The sequence below is a fragment of the Diabrotica virgifera genome, chromosome 4 (assembly GCF_917563875.1).
Source record: "Diabrotica virgifera virgifera chromosome 4, PGI_DIABVI_V3a".
In the NCBI taxonomy this organism is placed as follows: Eukaryota; Metazoa; Arthropoda; class Insecta; order Coleoptera; family Chrysomelidae; genus Diabrotica; species Diabrotica virgifera.
In genome coordinates, this window is record NC_065446.1 from 200151918 (window position 1) to 200173111 (window position 21194).

General features: G+C 33.0%; 1 protein-coding gene across 1 annotated transcript; it reads left to right on the forward strand.

Annotated features, from left to right (window-relative positions):
* Positions 1-7652: 7652 nt before the first annotated feature.
* LOC126883789 (uncharacterized) lies at positions 7653-19424 on the forward strand. Its single transcript, XM_050649458.1, has 4 exons — positions 7653-7835; positions 16587-16668; positions 16928-17095; positions 17252-19424. The coding sequence occupies exons 1-4, from the start codon at positions 7653-7655 to the stop codon at positions 19261-19263; spliced, it is 2445 nt and encodes an 814-aa protein (XP_050505415.1). The 3' UTR covers positions 19264-19424.
* The last annotated feature ends 1770 nt before the right edge of the window (positions 19425-21194 follow it).

Here is a 21194-nt window from a genome sequence, read left to right on the forward strand (position 1 = left end):
TACTATCATTACACTACAAATTACTACAATTTGTACTAGTCGGACCAATTGTATTTAGCCTGTGAGGGGTAGTTCTTTCAGGACAACAGACTCAGTAAAACACAGGTTACAATAAAATAAATATATCAAGAATATTTATACATATACAGTTCAAAATTAAAAATAGCAAAATAAAATATAACTCTATCTTCGCCCTGTTCCAGAGCAAGCTCCCTAGGCGGACGTCGGTAAAAGAGAAAGAAAATTGTATTTATTACTATCATCAAAAACATAATAACAATATTAAAATAATACAGTACTCAACACACCTACCCATCCGCCAGCTCCGGGTCGGAGATGGCCGTTACCGTTCACTGCAGTTACAGTTCCGGCAAAGCATTTTTCAGTACCTTTGCCACGACAGAGTTCCAACTCACTGAATTGCATAACTGCCGTTTGAGTTCCTTTCAATTCAGTACATTGATTGGAACTTCTTTCATGATCCTCGATTCTCTTCTTAAATACACTCTGTAACCATCACTCCTTGGTTCCACCGGAGAGGTGGCACGTAGTGTGGTTGCGCTGTTATGGAAACGCGTTCGGTCCCCTGATGACAAGTTGTTGAATGCCGGGTGGACAGCACATCGTTACAACCATTAATTTATCCCGCTTTGCTATCTTCTCCTCTTAGTGGAGTCACTGAAGGTGGATACGAGCTATTACCTCCGATTTCGTTGAACCTCCATCGATTTGCATGAAAATTGGTGAGCGGTTAGAGGATATCTCAAGGAACAAAGGTGACATGGTGCTAACTTGCGCTTTTACCCTGGGGGTGGATGCCACCCCTTCTCGTGGGTGAAAATTATTTTATTAAAAATAACCCCATAATTCGATAGAGGGACAAATCTCAAGCAAAATTTGTTATATAAAGTTATTAAAATAAATCAAAACTTTTTGAGTTATTAAAGATCAAAGATTTTATTTTTTCTTGAGAAAAGTGCATGTTTTTAACAAATTTTTCACCAATAACTCAAAAAGTGTAGGTTTTTGCAAAAAAGTTATTATTATAAAAATTAAAGCTAATAAAAAATGAAATAAACTCCTTACTACAAAAAGCTTTTAGTGTTAACTAAAAGTTAGTTATAGGTAATTGAATATATATTTTTTCGGCGAGTAAAAAAATCTAAGTATTCAAGCTGAAATAACGGGAAACTGATGCATTTTATAACATAAACTTATTAAACATTTGTCAAAGTACTTAAAATATCTATTAAATGAGCCCCGAACATATTGATAGCGTTAAAACTTATGCTCCAAAATTTTTTTTAAATTTATCTTTTAAAAATTTTTCCAAAATATGTTATTGTTTTTTTTTAACTCTATTTGTGTTTACGATATGAGGTTCATCTAAAGACTGTTTAATAGTTAATTCCAAGTGGTATTTAAGCACGTTTAACTTAATTTTTTAAACCCCTTACTTTTTTAAAAATAAAAGGTTAAATAACTCCGGTTGCATGGTTCCCACAGCAAAATTTAAGATTTAAACGTTTCTATCTCGGTTATTTTTTACCCTGTAGAAATAGTAAATCAGGTAAAATATTTGTAACAGAGAAAACTAAAATTGGGTTGTATATAATTTTTTACGTATATTGAGTATTTTTGGAGTTATTATCAAAAGAATATGAGAATTACAATAATTTTAAAATAATTGATGGATTCGACCGTTACTTGATGGAAGTTCATTGTATCTCATAATAAAACACTGAAAACGTTTGTTTTCTATACTTCCACAGAATTTATTATAACTAAGTGACTACAGCTGTTTCGGCAGAGTGCGTTTCTCAAGTGATATAGTTTACAATGTGTTTGCCTTTTTAAGTCTTCAACTGAAGAGGTTGAGGAGTGGGGAGCTGTTTGTCTCGAGTTGGTCATTCAGAATTATATCTGTATTTTTCAGTTTATTAATTTCCATAGATTCTAAAAAAGATAGCTTAAGGCCTTTATTTTGAATATGCAGAATTTGAAACTCTTCATTGAAAGAATGATTATGATCTAGAAGGTGAAGTGCGTATGTAGAAGTGTCTGTTTTTCTATTGTTGAATGCCCTTTTGTGTTCTGCTATCCGTTTGTCAAAAGTTCTGCCAGTTTGACCGATGTACGTTTTGCACTCTGCCGAAACAGCTGTAGTCACTTAGTTATAATAAATTCTGTGGAAGTATAGAAAACAAACGTTTTCAGTGTTTTATTATTAGATAATTTTAAAAATTATAATTTTTTAAATCATATCTTTTTTTAAAAAATATGCATTCTAAACTGCTCAAAATTATCGAAAACATTACTTATGCTAGTATAAAGAAAATTTTGTAAAGATTACTGTAAATTTTAATTTTTGTGAAAATGGCGTATGTTTTATTTTTCACTTTTTCCTAAAAAATTCGAAACGGTTCTTTTATTTTCATTATAACTTGCTTAATTTTGACGCTATTACCTTGTTCTGAAGCTCATTTGATAGGTATTTCGAAGTACTTTGGCAAATGTTTAGAAGGAATATTTTATACATTGCATCGTTTTCCCGTTATTTAAGCTTGAATAATTAGATTTGAGTACTGGTCGAAAAAAATACACATTCAATTGCCAATAACTCACTTTGAACTAACATAAGTTAAGTTCTACTTGTGAGAAATATATTAAATTTTTTATTATCTTCAATTTTAGTTATAATAACTTTTTTGTAAAAGCTTACAGTTTTTGATTTATACGTGAAAAACCGATTTAAAACATGCATTTTTTTACGAAAAAATAAAATATTTGGTCTTTAATAAATCAAAAGTGTTGATTTATTTTAATAACTTTATATAAAAAATTTTGCTTATAATTTGTCCCTCTATCGACTTATGGTATTATTTTTAATAAAATAATTTTCACCCCCGAGAAGGGGTGGCATCCACCCCCAGGGTAAAAGCGCTAGTTAGCATCATGTCACCTTTGTTCCTTGAGGTATCCTCTAATTACTCACCAATTTTCATGAAAATCGATGGAGGTTCAACGAAATCGGAGGTGCAAACCTTCAGTGACTGCACTATCTACCTTTTGTGTTACAGTATTTAAGTATTTTTGAAATCCACGAGGAAAATAAACTTCCTGTAGCTGGCTGTATACCATAAATCACAAAAATACTAGATTGTTGGAGATTGTTGTAGATAGTTGGCCATTGAAATTTCATATGTGAGGTTTTCTCCAAAAAAATTCCAACTACGTGGGAAGAGTCCTGTGTTGCCCTGAGTAACATCCAGGCATATCTAGAACATCATTTAAATTTTATATAAATATGTACCATAACATTATCGTTTACATTTAAAGGGTTTTTACCCAATGGTGGCTCAAGCATGCTATTTTTTTACTTTTAGAACACTGATGATGGATTTCTTAATCCGAAAACGTTTTGTCTTATTGTGGCCCCTTATTTAGGGTTTGAAATATACCTTTTACAACAAATCTAGTACATTTGAAATGTTCCGCCAGTGTCAAGAGTTAGCCCTAATAGGCTAACTGATAGCTAATGGTCATATTACCCGTATGCACGCCAATGGTTAATATAAAATTCTTAATTGTATGCTAAAAAATGCGCAATAACTACCTCTTAAAACCTACCAAATTTCATTTGCATATCTCATCCGGTTTTAGAGCAATAAATAAATCGTCAGTTTGTAAAAAAAAATTCAACATTCCGTATCTCGGAAACGAAGCAAACGGTCATTACTTTTTCATGCAGAATTACTCCCTAAAGTTTGTCGCACTTATTTAGAAACACCCTGTATAGATGAAGAACGTTGCTAGTTGTTAAAGTACCTAACTTTTTTATTATCCAACATAAGCTAATGAATCAAAAAGCATAATGTTAAGAAAGCATAAGGCTACAATTGAGTTTGAATTTCATTATTTTATATACGCCAGAATATTCCACACGGTGTTCCAAACTTTGAGGAAAAAACACACTATCATTGTTACACCCGGTATACAATGACACTTATCTGTTTAGCAACACTATTATTACACTGATATTCTTGAAGAATAAAGCTATAACATATTATAAAAATCACTAAAATAGGATAACAGGTTTAGGAAATACAAGACATCAAAAATGTCCCATTTTTAAGGTGGTGCGTTAGTTTTGGTGCTTAGTGTATGTACTTACTTTTTGAGTTACCTCCGAAAAACCGTCCAAAAACATGTTTTTTCTGTTAAAAATGAACATATTAACTTGCGAATAACTGAAAAGTATTGACTTAGGCAAAAACTCTATACGGACTTATTATGAAAGTATATTTTCCACCTTCGGGAGGGTGATATTATTCCCCTCCATTTTGGAAAATGGATGGGATCTAGAATTGTAAACTTTTTCTTATATAATAATAGACAATTTCAACTAGCTATTCCCAAATTTGCATCATTCCTTTATTTTTTTGGGGTCAGATTGTTCTTTGATCGGGCTATAAACATTTCAGCTCTTTCAGCTCTGTCACGAAAATCTTAAAACGCTCTAGGTGATAATCGGTCTCATTTTTACTTCTAGAACCCTTAGCATTTACCTTCCTTTTAATGACTTCATTATCTGTAGCCGAAACTAAAAGAACCAAATCGTCCACATAAACTATGACTTTTAATACCTTAGTTGAACCTACTTTTAGTCCGCCGCTATAAAGAACATTCCATAAGGTGTATCTGAACTGATCTCTGCAGAACACCTGCAGTACGCCAACCCCGTCTTTATGTTCAATTTCGATTTTTCTATATTATATATCAGGTAGTCTAATATGTACATACATATATTCAAAGATATATAGATATAACCAATTTATTGAGTACCCCTTTACTCATTTTTATCATTTACTATCTCAAAGATGCACCATTTCTCAGGGCATTTATCCACTATTAGCTTAACCTCGTTTACGACATGAACTGTAGGTAGACCTATCCTTTCCAAAACCATATTGCTTATCTCTTATAATTTGTTTATCCTCTTGTTCTAGAGAGTATCCAGTAGCGCAATTGACCTAAATAATTTTACGTACTCGTGTCTTAGTCTTTTTTAGCAGAAGGATTGCTATTACTACTTTCCATGCTTGTGGGAATGACTATGTTCAAAGTAGTCTATTCATTATCCTCAATAACCAGGCTGCATTCATTTGCACCATATCCTTAACAGCTTCTGGTGGAATTAAATAAAGACCAGGCGTCTTGCAATACGTCGTGAAGGGTGTAACATCTGCTGGTGTACGGTCCTTTTCGGTCTGGCCGCCTCGTATATCATATAATGCAGCTATTGTCTTTGTCATCATTTTCATTGGCATGTTATAGGGCTGGAAGTTACTATATTTTTTATGACAATCTGATAACCGGCGCCTCACATATTTTGGTTTAATTTCTCAAGTAGCTGCTTCCACTGACCGCTTTTTTTAAGGATTGGGTTTATCGTGGAGCATTATTTTCAGTCATATCGAAAAGGTTGCGAAAACGATCCAAGCTGACGCATGTAGGCTTAATAAGCTGAAAACACGGTTTCTTGTATTTGAACGCGCCGACGTAATTGCGGAGTACTCCCTTCACAGTGACCATGTTACCATTTGGTGTGCTGTATCCGCACACGGCATATTGGGCCCGTATTTCATTGAAGCAAACGATGGGAAGGCCGCGTTAACTGTTAATCAGGAGCGCTACAGAGAACAGATTATCACGCAATTTCTACATGATCTTTAGCGATTTTGTCGTACCATGAAACTACCATATGACCGCGTAGAAAGAAGCCAAGTATGGAATGTCATGGCAAAGTTCTCAATACCAAAGACACTCATTCGGATGACTAGTCTGTATGGAGGGTGGAATATCAAAAGTACCTGTAAGTAATAAAGTGCCTGACAGCTTCGAAATCAACAGTGGACTCAAACAGGGTGATGCGTTATCTCCACTACTTTTCAACCTTATATTAGAGAAAGCCATGAGGTCGTTCGAACTAAAAACAGAACTGCTATCGGTTCAATATCCCAAGTTATTACTAGCATACGCAGATGACATTGATCTCGTTGGAGACTCCATCCTATCCACAAAAGCCATTTTCAACAAGGTGGAAGGAGCAACAAGCGAAGTAGGGCTGACGATTAACGAAGAGAAGACGAAATATATGTGTATAAATAGAACGACACGAAGAGACAGGATAGGACAAAATGTGATGGTCAACACCTTCAAATTCGAAAGAGTACAACGATTTAAGTATCTGGGGGAGCCGTAATCACAGCTGACAACGATGTTACTAAAGAAATAAAAGACAGAATCCAATCAGCAAATCGCTGTCTGTTCGCACTGGATAAGCTTATAAAATCAAAAAATCTTACAAGAAGTTCCAAGATCAAAATCTATAAATCTATCGTCAGACCTGTACTAACATATGGTTGCGAAACGTGGATCATGACCAAATCAAACGAAGAAAAGCTCAGACGTTTTGAATGAAAAATACTTAGAAAAATTTTCGGACCTCACCACGACATTAACACAAACCAGTATAGGATCAGAACCAACTTCGAATTAAAAGAACTCTACAATGATACCGACATTGTCCAAGAAATTAAATCACAGCGACTAAGATGGGCAGGCCACGTGCACAGACTTCACAGCGAGAGACTTGTAAGACTGGTATGGGAGCAGATTCCTACAGGCAAAAGACCACTCGGACGTCCCAAAATGCGATGGAGAGATAACATTCAAGCAGATCTCCGAAAAATGAACATCCCATTTGACCCTAGGTTGATGGAAGACCGAACAAGTTGTAAGAAAGTTGTACAGTCAGCCAGGACCCACCCAGGGTTGTAGCGCTACGTGATGATGATGATGAAACTACGACTTAATCAACAATGGTTTCAGTAAGACGGGGCAACATGTCAAATGACCAGGGAGTCTCTTTGAATGCTGAGTAATCATTTTGCTGACAATGATTTTACATACCGATCGCACTCATCAGACCTAACGCCACCTAATGCGTACATATGGGGAATGCTGAAGGTGACTGTTTTTCGTACCGATCCACTGTTTTACATTCCGGAATTGCGCACTAAAATTCAAGATTTTTTCGTGCCATTCAACAGCATTAGTTCACAGACATGATTGAGAACCTTCGTGAACACTACGAAAAATGCTTGAACCTGAACGGTGGGCATCGTGAACATCTGATTTATCGGGAACGTTGTCATGAATAATGTGTGCCAGGATATATCATGTACACTAAATATTTAGATAAGAATAAACATTTCAGGTCCAGAAACCGACAGAAGAGGAACTAAAAAAAATCTTAAGCAACATGAAAAACAATAAGAGCGTCGGACAGAATGGAACAGCAATTGAAAATATTAAATATGCCGGCAAAGAGATAAAACGTAAACTATGTACTAAATGTGGATATATGGAGAGAGGAGCAGATCCCGAATGATTGGGAAGAAGCAAAAATAATACCGATTTTAAAGGATGGCCTTGAGGCAGAGTGTAAAAACTATTGGGGAATATCACTGCTAGATATGATATCACACATTAAATGGCGACCGAATAGCTACAATCATTAAAATCAGGCCGAAGTTAGTAGTTAAACCACAGATAGGGGAATATCAAGCAGAGTTTAGATATTCATAATGAAAGAGGTATTGACCAGTTGCTATGAATACAAAATCCCGGCAATAGTATTATTCATAGATTTTAAAAAGGCGTACGACTCTGATAAGAGAGAAAAAATTGCGGAAGTTATGGAAAAATTTGAAATACCTACGAAGCTAAAGAAACTAGTGGCGATGACATTGAAGCATGGGACCTGCAACGTAAGAGTAAAAGAGGAAACCTCAGATAATTTTGCAGTCAGATCAGGACTTAGGCAAGGAGACCCGCTATCAACGCTATTTATGTTTATTATACAGGGTGTTTCATTGGGAAACGGAAATACTCTAATGGTGAATAGAGGTCACCGAGCCGGTACTATATATACTACATTTTTTGACCTACCGACTTTTATAACCAAGTTACAGGGTGTTTTATCGATTTTGCCCATTTTTTTCCTAAGCCATAACTTTAGAACCACCATGTATATTTTTTTGATATTTGGTACACATATGTCTCATTCAAAACCCAAACGACCGACATACTAACCACAAAAAATCCAGGTCCGGATTAACAAAAAATTATAAAGTAATTGTGACCTTAAAACCACACCCTGTATATTCAAATTTTGAAAATATGTTTGCATATTTGAAAAGAGCACAAGTAAGTTTAATGGTTCGCTTCAATTTTTCGGCTAGACGATTTTATAACTTTAATTTTGAAATTATATTGAATTTTTTAAGGACTCTGACATTAAACAGCAGATATTATTAACTTTAGTTTTAAATTATTCAAGTTAATGAAGAAATACTCATTTTAAAAATAATCAATACTTATTTACCACATTGGAACGACCCAATTACTAATGACAAGAAAAATCCAGGTCCGGATTAACAAAAAAATATAAAGTAATTGTGACCTTGAAACAACACCCTGTATATTGAAATTTTGAAAATTTGTTTGCGTGTTTTAAAAGAGCATCAAAAACTGCGTTAAAAGGTGCATGTCAAATTTTTGCGAAGATAATTTAATTACGGCAATTTTGAAATCGTATTGATTAATTCTGTCAAGGTCACAAGAAGCTGCCAGAAAAATTAAGAACAATCCCAATGTAATTAGAAAATCGATTCGAAATCTTTTAAAACGAGCAAGGAAATGCATCGAACAAAATGGCGGACATTTTGAGCAACGGTTATAGTTCAAATATTTTTAATTTATGTTAAATTGTTGAATTGTTTAAACGATTTTTTTATTAGATATAGTTGTTTTTTTAATTCTTTACTAAATCATTAAAATATCCCAATTCTCGCAATTCTAAATTTTAATGATGTGCATACATCTACATATCCAGAGAATCCATGAAGCCAGCGTAGTAAATAAGTATGTATTTAGTATTTTTGAAATAAGTATTGATTCATTAACATTAAATTATTAAAAGTTAATAATACATACCTGGTTTTTAATCTCAGAGTTCTTTAAAATTTCAATATTATTTCAAAATTGATGTAATTAAATCAACGGCGAAAAAATTAAAATGAATCTTTAATCGCAGTTTTCTATGCTTTGTTCAAGGTCACAATTACTTTATATTTTTTTGTTTTCCAGACCTGGATTTTTCTTGCCATTAGTAATTGGGTCGTTCCAATGTGGTAAATAAGTATTGATTATTTTTAAAATGAGTATTTATTCATTAACTTGAATAATTTATAACTAAAAGTTAATAATACCTGCTTTTTAAAGTCAGAGTTGTTTAAAATTCAATATAATTTCAAAATTAAAGTCATAAAATTGTATGGCCGAAAAATTGAAGCGAACCGTTAAACTTACTTTTTTGTGCTCTTTTCAAATATACAAACAGATATTCAAAATTTGAATATACAGGGTGTTGTTTTAAGGTCACAATTACTTTATAATTTTTTGTTAATCCGGACCTGGATTTTTCGTATGTTTATTATGTCGGTCGTTTGGGTTTTCAATGAAACTTATGTGTACCAAATATCAAAAAAATATACAGGGAGGTTCTAAAGTTATGACTTAGGAAAAATGGGCAAAATCGGTAAAACACCCTGAAACTCGGTTATAAAAGTCGACAGGGCAAAAAGTGTAGTATATCTAGAACCGGTTCGGTGACCTCTATTCAGTGTTAAAGTATTTCCGTTTCCCAATGAAACCATTTACGTATTTATATTTTTGTATTTGAATACGTTTCCGTATTTATATTTTTATTGATATTTATTCATCATCATTCTCTTTGCCTTATCCTTATGCGGGGTCGGCTTCCCTAATTGCATTTCTCCACACAATTCTATCTTGGGTCATATCAATGTAAATCCCCTTTACCAACATGTCCTGTGGTTTATCGTCCCCCCCCCCCCAGGTCTTCCTTGGTCTTCCTCTCCTACTCCTTCCAGGAGTCTGCACTTCAGCTATTCTTCGTATTGGGTGATTAACGTCTCGACGTTGAACATGACCAAACCATCTTAACCTATGCTCTCTCATTTTGGCATCAATTGGTGCCACACCTAGACTTCCCCTAATATACTCATTTCTAATTTTATCCTTCTTTGTCACTCCACTAATCCATCTAAGCATTCTCATTTCCGCCACATGCATTCGTTGTTCCTCTTTTTTTTTGCACTGCCCAACATTCAGTTCCGTACATCATATCCGGTCTTATGGCTGTTTTATAGAATTTTCCCTTCAGCTTCATTGGAATTTTTCTATCACACAACACACCACTCGCTTTTTCCACTTCATCCGTCCAGCCCTGATTCTACTGCATGCATCTCCACCTATTTCTCCATTACTCTGTAATACCGATCCTAGTTACTTAAAACTATTGCTTTTCACAATCATTTCACCATCCAAAGATACCATTTTATTTGTAGTAACTCCATCTTTAAATATGAACATTCCAAATACTCCTTTTTTATCGTACTAAGTTTAAAAACCTTTTTCCTACAGAGCTTGTCTCCACTGTTCCAGTTTTTGTTCTATTTATATTTATTATATCTGTTTTATTTATATTTATTATGATACTAGAAAAGTTATTAGGAATAGCAACTTAAATAGAAATGGGCACATATTGTATAAGAGTCATCAATTAGTCGGATATGCAGATGATGTGGCGATTGTAGCGACGAGTGAACAGATACTGAAAGAGATAAGAGAAAGATTATTAAATGAAACGTATAAGCTGGGTCTATAAATAAATCAAAAGAAAAGCAAGGTTATAACAGCAGCAAGAGAAAGGGGGGATGGGATAAAGTTCAAGGTAAGCACACAATTAGGAGAGTTTAAGTTTGAAAGAAATTGATACCAGATTAAGTAAAGCCCATCGACCTGCGGGAGCCTTGAATTATTTACTAAGATGAAAGCAGTGGTCATGGAATATGAAATTCAGGATTTGCAAGACCATAATAAGACCAACAGCGATATACGGACGTGAGAGACATGGATACTCAACCAAACAACAAAAGAAAGAGTAAGAAGATGAGAAAGGAAAATACTCAGGAGAATATTACGTTTAAAGAGAACAGAGGAAGGGTATATAAGAAGGACACATGAGGAAGTTTATAATATTTACGAAGAAACACAAATAGATAGCGTAATAAAATCAAGAAGGTTACAGTGGCTGGACCATATAGAAAGAATGAACGATGACAGAGTGGTCCAGAAAATAGCATGGAGAGTACCAGGTTATAAAAGAAAGAGAGGAAGACAACGAAAGTGATGGAGAGAAGCGGTAGTAGAAGACCTAAAAGAAAATGGAATAACAGACTGGAAGAAGTTGACAAATAACAGAAAGCTATGGAAAAGAACAATAAATCTTTGGGCCTAAAAGGCCTGTAAAAAAACTACAGTCGGAAAAATGAAAGAATACCCATTAAAGTTCACATCAGTCACATATTATTCAAATTATTAATAAGCTAACTCTCTTGTTTGTTATTTATGGAAAAAAACAGCAAATACAAAATATGTGATTGATGTGATCGTTCATGGGTATTCTTTCATTTTCCGACTGTACATATTTAATAAACATTTCAATATTTATTTCAGTAGTGTTATATTTTGCCGCATACTGTATAAACTATACAGGGTGTTAATTGTCCATATATTAACTAGAGAAACCTTAGCACAAAATACGAAGATTTAACCTAAAACACTTAAATAGAATGTGGTTCCTTACTGAGTTACAGGGTGTTTTATCTAAAAATTTAAAAACTATTTATGCTCAGCATTTTAAAACTGTTCTACGTATCCTTTTCATACTTGGCAGAAAGTGCGACTACTATACACCCTACTAAACTGTGATAAACAAACGTTTTTAGCTACTACCAGAGGCGTACGACAGGGGATAGTAAATGGTTTACCCTTCTAAAATTCTACGGCACTGGAGGAATTCCTAGTTTAGTGCCATTTTTAGATTCTCCAAAACTTTCTACGTAAATAATATACTCTTCATTGGTAACGATAAAGTTATTAGTTTTCGAGATATTTGAAGTTAAATATGAAACGGCACAGTTATTTTGATTAATTTATTATGATATGATTCATATGATTAAAATTTAAAAATTATTTGTACCTAGTACTTTAAAACTGTTTGGCGTATCCTTATCATACTTGGCAAAAAGTGTAGGCACTGTACACCCTACTAAATTAAGATAAACAAACGTTTCTAGCTACTACCAGAGGCGTACGACAGGGGATAGTGGCTGGTTGACACTTCCCAAATTCTACGCAACTGACGAAATTGCTATTTTAGTGTAATTTTTTTATTTTCCAATACTTTTTATGTAAATAATATACTTTTCATTCGTAACGATAAAATAACCGTGTCGTTTCATTTTTAACTTCAAATATCTCGAAAACTAATGACTTTATCGTTATGAATAAAGAGTATATTATTTTCATAGAAAGTATTGGAAAATCCAAAAATTGAACCAAAATAGCAATTCCACCAGTGGCGTAGAATTTGTAAAGGGTCATCCATTCACTTTTCCCCGTCGTACGCCTCTGGTAATAGCCAGAAACGTTTGTTTAACGTAATTTAGTAGTTTGTGCAGTACCTATACTTTCTGCTAAGTATGAAAAGGATACGTCGAATGGTTTTAAAATGCTGAGCAAAAATATTTTTTAAATTTTTGAGATAAAACACCCTGTAACTCAGTAAGGAACCACATTTTATTTAAGTGTTTTAGGTTAAATCTTCGTATTTTGTGCTAAGGTTTCTCCAGTTACTGTATGGACAATTATTAATGAAACACCCTGTATACTATATTTAAGTGCACTTCAGCAAACAGCGACTTTTGATCAAGAAATTTTGCACCCTAATGTAATGCGGGTAAAAGAAATAAAGCAAAACGAATAAGAAGAGAATTATATAGTCATATCCGTCTTGAAATTTCTGCTTAACTCAAAGCACACATTTCAAAATCAGACTCCTCGCGCAACGAATAACCAACTCAAAAGACTGTCTATAAATTATTTATTATTTCACTATATTGTTTACCCATGCTATACGTGAGATATTTTCTAATGAACGTTTGGAATGGCGTTAAGAGGAAACAGTAGCGATCAACAGGTAGCAAAAACGCGTTCCAAGTTTGCGGCTGTAATTTTAAATATTTTTTCGAGATATTTGGCACACGTATTCGTAATATAATAAAGAATGGCGGTACAGAGCCCAATTTAAAAAATATATTAATATGTGGAAACTACTCTGTAACTAAATACAATATTAAAAAAACGAGCCTGTATCGCCATTAAGAAGAACAAAAAAATACACTTTCTTCAAATAAACTTTTTTGTCCGATGCCTAGATTTTGTGTCATTTTGGAACTACTAATGAAATAAAAAATTTTAGTAGTTCCAAAATGACACAAAATCTAGGCATCGGATAAAGAAGTTTATTTGAAGAAAGTGTATTTTTTGTTCTTCTTAATGGCTGTACAGGCTCGTTTTTTTAATATTGTATTTAATTACAGAGTAATATCCACATATTAATACATTTTTCAAATTAGGCTCTGTACCTCCATTCTTTATTATATTACGAATACGTGTGCCAAATATCTCGAAAAAATATTCAAAATTACAGCCGCAATCTTGGAACGCGTTTTTGCTACCTGTTGATCGCTACGGTATTACCTTAATAGAAATTAACGATATTTTGAAACTTTATTACCTTAAATCTAAATATACAAATTGAGATAAAACTCACTGCAATTGAAATTGAGGTTATCAGTCAAGAAGATATTATAACAACAATGAAAATACTATTTCAATCTTTTGATAGAAAAAGTTTCGTGTAATATTTCTACAGTTATTCAGTTCTAATGATTGAAACATAATATACAGATGTAAAGTAATATCAATTACAATCGTTTTAGTTGTTAAAATCGTATTAGGTAAAAAATACATTAAAAAATTATTACCAAAATACAGAAAATTGTTACAAAAATCATAAGCGGTATTAAAATTTAGTATGAAGTTAACACTTTCACAATGTAAAATAGTATAAAATTATTGTAATTTTATTTAAACATTCAAATAAACTTATAAATTTAAAGCGTTTTCAGTCCTATCTGATCTTTATCAGTAAAAAACCTATATTCATCAGTAGATCGAACTAGCCACAGAATAGGGTCAAATGAACCTTAAATTACGTAATTAATGTTTTAAAAATAATTAGCATTTTGAGACTATGTCAAAAACTTGAGAAAATATATGTATTTTAATTAGGTATGGTAGATAATATAGATAATATAGATAATATAGATAATATGTTATTGTCATATAAATCCATTTAGATCCTATTATAATTGCAAGGAGATAACCATAATTTTCTTAAAACGCTTTCTGGTATAAAGTAAGACACATTCATGAAAATTGACAAAAAATTAGCGATTATCATAAAAATGGCACCAAAAATAGTTATAATTAAAATCTATTTCTTGAGAACATGTCTGAAAAGAATAATGAATTCTGATTCATAGTGTATTCAGAAATTTTTTACAAGAAAAAATAACAATTGGAATCATTAAGTGTGGTTTAGATCAAAAAACTAAAAGTAAGGGTTTAAGGATAATTCAGAAAACCTACAGGGTTTGCCTATTAAAAAAGTCGAAAATATTTGTTGAAAATAAATAGTAGCTTAACCATAAAGGCAAAACAAAGATTTCAGAAAAGAATGACTATTGTGCTTTTGAATCATGATTTTGAGTAAGGTTATTATTTAGTAGGGGGTGTTTTTCTCTAGAATAGATTCGCGTCCTCTTATTTAACCTTTGTGGTCATCAGCTTCCTGTTAAAGCAACTTGGCCGAACAAGTTCAATGGTTCAAAATGCCTGGTTTTTGGATGTGTTCCTAAAACTGAAATTGTTTTTTAAACCGGTTGGAACTGTTCCTAAAAGTTATAAATGAAACCTATCAGGGAAACTTTCTCGAGTGAAGATGCTTTCAACGAGGCTTTTTGAACTGGATAACATAATTTTTGAAGTTATACTTCTTTGGGCGCAATTTAAATATTGAGAATGAATGTTTATAAGCGCGACAGTACGCGCACATAGACAGTATGAAGTTAGTTGCTAAATATTTCAAGTTATGTATGTATCAGTGCAAATGAAGTGTGAAAAAAATATATTGTTTTCGTCGGAAGTATTAATTATCTATGATGAACAGAAGATTAAAAATCAATCTTAATATTATTTGTACAATCTGACTTACACTGACTTACACACTGACTTACACGGTTGTCACCCGATAACCGTGATCAAGCATTGTTTACTGCGGTTATGTTTTGGATGGGTAACCGCTTAGGAATACCTCATGTTGTTGCCTTACCTTACCTTTTTTTAATTTTTGGTATTGTTTTAATAAAAATTTTCGGAAAGTAGTAAGCATGAAAATTATTTTAATATTTAAATAAAACACAAATAAACTGTTTAAAGTATATTTCGTTGAAATCATATAATAGAACTATAACTTCTTATAGACCGGGAGATATTATACAGAAGTTCATCCACGATTTTCTAAGTCCTGCCTTTTGCAATACTGGAAGGGTTGACGAAGTACTTACAATCTGTGGAAACACCCACAAATTTCCTCTGACATTTTCCTGTAAAAATAAGATTTTCCCAAAAAATAAAAATAGGGTTTTGCGATGAATTTCTGAGTCCTGCCATATCCGTAGAATGACAGGATACTATCGATCTAATGAAGAACATTTTTTGGGCAGGAGGGTAGCAAACGGCTAACGGAGTATATATGTATACAAACATGTAAGGAGAACAATGAAATTTTCATGATTTTCTGGGTCCTGCCAACTAAATAAATTAGACATATCGCCTCTTTGCTTCAATAACGTGACAAGTCCAAAAACTCAATTTTTTTTTTATTTGATAATTAAAACCGCCGTGTCAAACTTTATTTTCTCCCAAAACGCGGTATCTATTCAGTGAGTAATAGTAAATGTATGAGGAAAAGAGACAGCGGAACGGTGTTACATTGCGATGTCACGCTATCTCTTTCTTCAGAGTGCTTTGTTTCAAAAACGAGACAAGCCAGTTGTTACTTAGCACGCGAAGTGGAAGGTGCACTAGTTTTTCGACAAGAACGTGATATCACGACGATATTACATTGTGATTGCAAAGGTATGTATTCATTCAATATTATTTTTTTATTCTATAGTGTGGTATGTGTATTTTAAAACAGTGTTGTTGAAAAATGTCCGTGGAGTGTGAATTGGTATATATCTTCGTGTCACACTGTTGCTGAAAATATATAAACTTTGCTTTGTGTTATCTAAGGATACCACGTTGTATATGATAAAAGTTTTCCCAGTACAAAAAACAAGTTCAAGTTACATACTGATGTTTCGTTCTTCCAGAAAAAAGCAATATTTTTATGGAGAATATTTTTTAATATCACATTGTTTATACTAAAATAAATAACTAGTATGTACTTATTTTTTCAGATGGAATCGAGATCTAAGAGGATCCTTGAACTTGCAATGGCAACCGAGAATTCGAACATTCCCGTTCTAATGACTAGTACAGGTATGTAAGTTTTAGTTATCTACGAAGTATTTAGGCACCCATTAGACGATAGGTTTTGTTTTCATTCATCGCCGATTCTGTCTACGATTGACCGATAACTTTAGTAAAATTTAAATATAACTGTGTTGTATCATTTATATCTGTGTTAGGTAGGGTATGCCTAACAGGTTTGCGTATATGGCTGTTATTACTATTATCTTCTGTTTTATTCTTATGTTGTATTATATAATATTATTAAATTTTACGTACCGTTTTTTAGATAATGGCACAACATTAAACATACAAAATGGAACTTCAAACATAGAGGACTCATTGTTAACAGAAGAAAAAGTTGACTTATCAGTTCCCAATCGTAGTCCTTGTGATTCGACTAGCAGTAGTTCCTCTAGTAACTCGTCAACCAGCTCATCAAGCTCTTTCAGTGAAGGTAATTTTATGTATGCAATTAATGTTCATTTCAATGTAATCAAAAGCATTTCATTTTTTTACCTAATTCTAGTAATATTCTATTCAATGTAATCAAAATCATTTCATTTTTTTTTACCTAATTCTGATAATATTCTAACCATAATTTTCTTTACAGATAGCGACGACTCCGTAAAAGACCCAGACTATAAAGATGTAGAACTAAGACATCGTAATCGAAGAAATGCTTCATGTTCTGACGAAGAAGATTTACCTGTTAGCACAAGAAATCAAGACAATATTTTATGTGAAAGTGTGAATCTGCTACCTAGGGAAGACCATGAAATGATACTTAATAACCTTAAACCAATACAAAGTGAACCGTCTGATAAGGAAAATATAAGCGCCTCTCAACAGAAGTTAACAAATCTAGATTGTAGTCCAAATAAAATAGGAAAGAAAAGGCGAAGACAAGAAGATAATTGGCAAAAAAACGTAGTAAAGAAACTGAGAAATTGTGGAAAATCTTACCAAACACTAAAGGCAAATAAAACCATTCCAGAACGTACATTGAAACCACCTTGCAGAGAAAATTGTGCTTTCAAATGTCAGTCAAATATCACAGAGGAGCGACGTTTGCAATTATTTAAAGAATACTGGGATTTAGGAAACATCGAAAAACAGTGGTCATTTATCGCAAACAGTGTTGAAGCAGTCGTTCCAAAATATCGTTACGTTAAAATGGATGCCGATGGGAACGTTGCACCTTCTCGTGACAATAACAACGCTTTCTTTTTAACTGTTGCAGGTGTAAAGACTAGAGTGTGTAAACTGTTTTTTAAAAATACTCTATCAATTAATAACCGACCCATTGAGACGGCCTTAAAGAAGAAAAATAGAGACAGCAACATTTCAGCAATGAAAGATAATCGAGGACGTCATGAAAATAGATATAAGATAGATGAAAGCATTAAAAATGGCGTTAAAACATTTATAGAATCAATACCGAAAATTGAATCTCATTACATAAGAGCCAACTCAAAAAGACATTACATTGATGGCAGCAAAGCAATTACCGACTTACACAGAGACTATGTTACAAAGTGTAAATCACTAAATGTACCTTTTGCCACATATTTGATGTTCTACCGTATATTTACTCAAGATTTCAACATATCATTTTTTGTTCCCAAAAAAGACTTGTGTGATGTGTGTGAAGGTTATAAAAATAGCACCGAGGAAGAGAAACAACAAATAAAAGAGAAATACGAAACACATCAAAGTGAAAAAGTTCTCTCACGTATAGAGAAAGAGAATGATAAAAAAGACAATACAATTCTGGTCGCAGTGTATGACTTGCAAGCAGTGTTTCAATGCCCCAAAGGGGACATCTCGGTCTTCTACTATAAATCAAAATTGAATATTTTTAATTTAACCATATACAACATTCAGAATAACTGTGTTGAAAGCTATGTTTGGGATGAGTCAAACGCCCATAGAGGTGTGAATGAAATCGGTACATGTGTTTACAAGTATCTTAAGAAAGTTTCAGAAACAGCCAACAATTTGGACGTTGTGTTCTATTCTGATAATTGTGCAGGCCAGCAAAAAAATAAATTTATGATCTGTATGTATTTATACGCAGTAAAAACAATTGAAAATCTTAACTCAGTAACGCATAAATATTTGATAAAGGGGCACACCCAAAACGAGGGAGATTCTGCTCATTCTCAAATTGAGAGAGAAATTAAACGTCAATTAAGATCCGGCCCTATGTATACACCTGACGCATTTATTGGTGCCATAAAGGCTGCAAGGAAGAAAAGCGAGCCCTTCCATGTTAATGAAATGTGTTTCGCCGATTTTTTGGACTTGAAGAGCTTATGCAATCAAATGAACTTTTCTTTACTGAAAGATGAAAATAATGAGACAGTAAAACTAGCAGGTTTAAAGGTGATTCAACTTAAAAAAAGCGAACCCGATACTATGTTTTTTAAAAATTCATACGCTGACAAACAATTTAAGAAAGCTACAGTTATTAATAAAAAGAAAAAGAGCAACAATTTGGAATTGAGAGATGCATACAGCGCAAAACTAGGTATTCCCGATAAGAAAAAAGCGGATCTCATGGATTTGGTTAATAAAAACCTAATTCCGAGATATCACAGGCCATTTTATGAATCATTGTAGTTTAAATGTCACGTGTTTTAGTGTCATGTTTTAATCATGTCACGTCTTTTTGCTTGTTTTGACAATATTTTGAGTGTTACATTTTTGTAATTTAATGAAATTTGTTCGTTTAGAATTTAAGCTTTTACGCAATATTAAATAATTTTAAGAAATAGTTTTAATTTAAGAATTATTGCACTTTAATTTCGCCTTGTAATTCTAATATTGGTTGTTATAGTTACACTTTTTCAATAAAGAACATATTCTCAAATCTATAGTCTTTTATTTCGACAACGTTTGTTTATTGAATAACCCAGTAACATAACAAAAATAATATCATCAACAACGTGACAAGTCAGTTTGTAACATTCATCTTATTACATTTTTGCAGGAAAAGTGTGACATATTATAACATTTTTCGTAAATATGCAAATTTTTCGCTAAATATATTACATCATCAAGCCTACCTCACATTTTCACAGACGTAAATAGTTAACACTTATAGTTAATATTAGATGGACTATAAAAATGCATTGATTTGGAGACAATAATTTTTTGTAAGTTAAAAAGGAGGCTCCTGTAAAATTGTACTTTTTAACTTAACACCTTGTTAAAGCAAAGAGGCGATATTTATTTTAAAATGATCAAAAAAATATTGGCATGAAGTCTCCTAATGTTTAAGTATACTTGTCCCTTGGAAAATTCTGCGGAAAATTTTCACCCAGATTCCGTGATTTTCTGAGTTCTGCCTTTAAAAAGTTATAATACTAAAATGCAATCAATACTTTTTCGGTACTCGGCAGGAAGGTTAAACGGTTCTAGAAAGACGGCACGAGTCCTAGATTTGTAAGAAAATACGTGAAAAATTCCACGATTTTCTGAGTCAAGCCATTTTGCATATGTTTCAAGAATCTTAATATAAGTCTATTTAAAAAGAGGCAGGATGGTTTTATAGTTATTTTGTATACAGGGTGGGGCATTAGTGTGACAAAGTCCAATTACTCGTTTGTCGTAAGAGACATGAAAAAAAGTTATTTAGGTGAAACATGGGGCACTATGATTTAACAGTATTTTCTAATATACAGGGCTACCCGTATTGAGAGAGTGACACAAATTTATGTTTTTTTAAATGGAATACCCTGTATATTTTTACATTTTTGGATTCTACTCGATAATCTTTTTGTTAAAATATAGCGTTTTGTAATATTATACAAGGTAATTTAAAATTTAATTACGTTTTCTTGTTAATTTTGTTGCAACATTCACGCCCTGTACAACTGTAGTGATTTGATATCAAAACTTCCGTTAATTTATGTTCAAACGATTTTTAATATAGTCTGCTATTGTCAATTATTAATAGTATACCGAAATGTTTAATTTTAGTGTACAGGTTTGGTTGAAACTCGGAATGAGTATTTTTATGAGTTTTCTTAAATGGGACACACTCTGTCCCTGTATTTTAGTATTATAATAAAATGATATTTTCTGGTACCTTTTTATTTGTTAAGCATTCTCCATACCATATTTATATATTATTTTCGGCAGTAAATTGATACAAACAGATTACACAGGTGGTTTTTGGGATTTCTGAACAAGAATGTGACATTTGAATCGATCTTCGGAGCACCTAGTGCTTAGAGTGACTGACATACACGTCATCTTTTTAAATTTCGAGGCTTTCCGACACTAAAGTGATGCAAGTAGATTACTCGAGGAGTTTTGGGGTTGCTGAACATGAATACGCCATCAAAATCGACCTCCAAAAACCCTCTAAATTTGAAATCAGTCACCCTGGGCACCAGGTGCTCCGAGGGTAGGTTGTAATGTCATATTAGTGTTCGGCCATCCCAAAAACTCTCGAATAATCTGTTTACTTTAATTTATTGCCGATAGCCCACGAAACTCCAGATGACGTGCCTTAGCAGTAACTCTAGGCACCAGATGCATCGGAG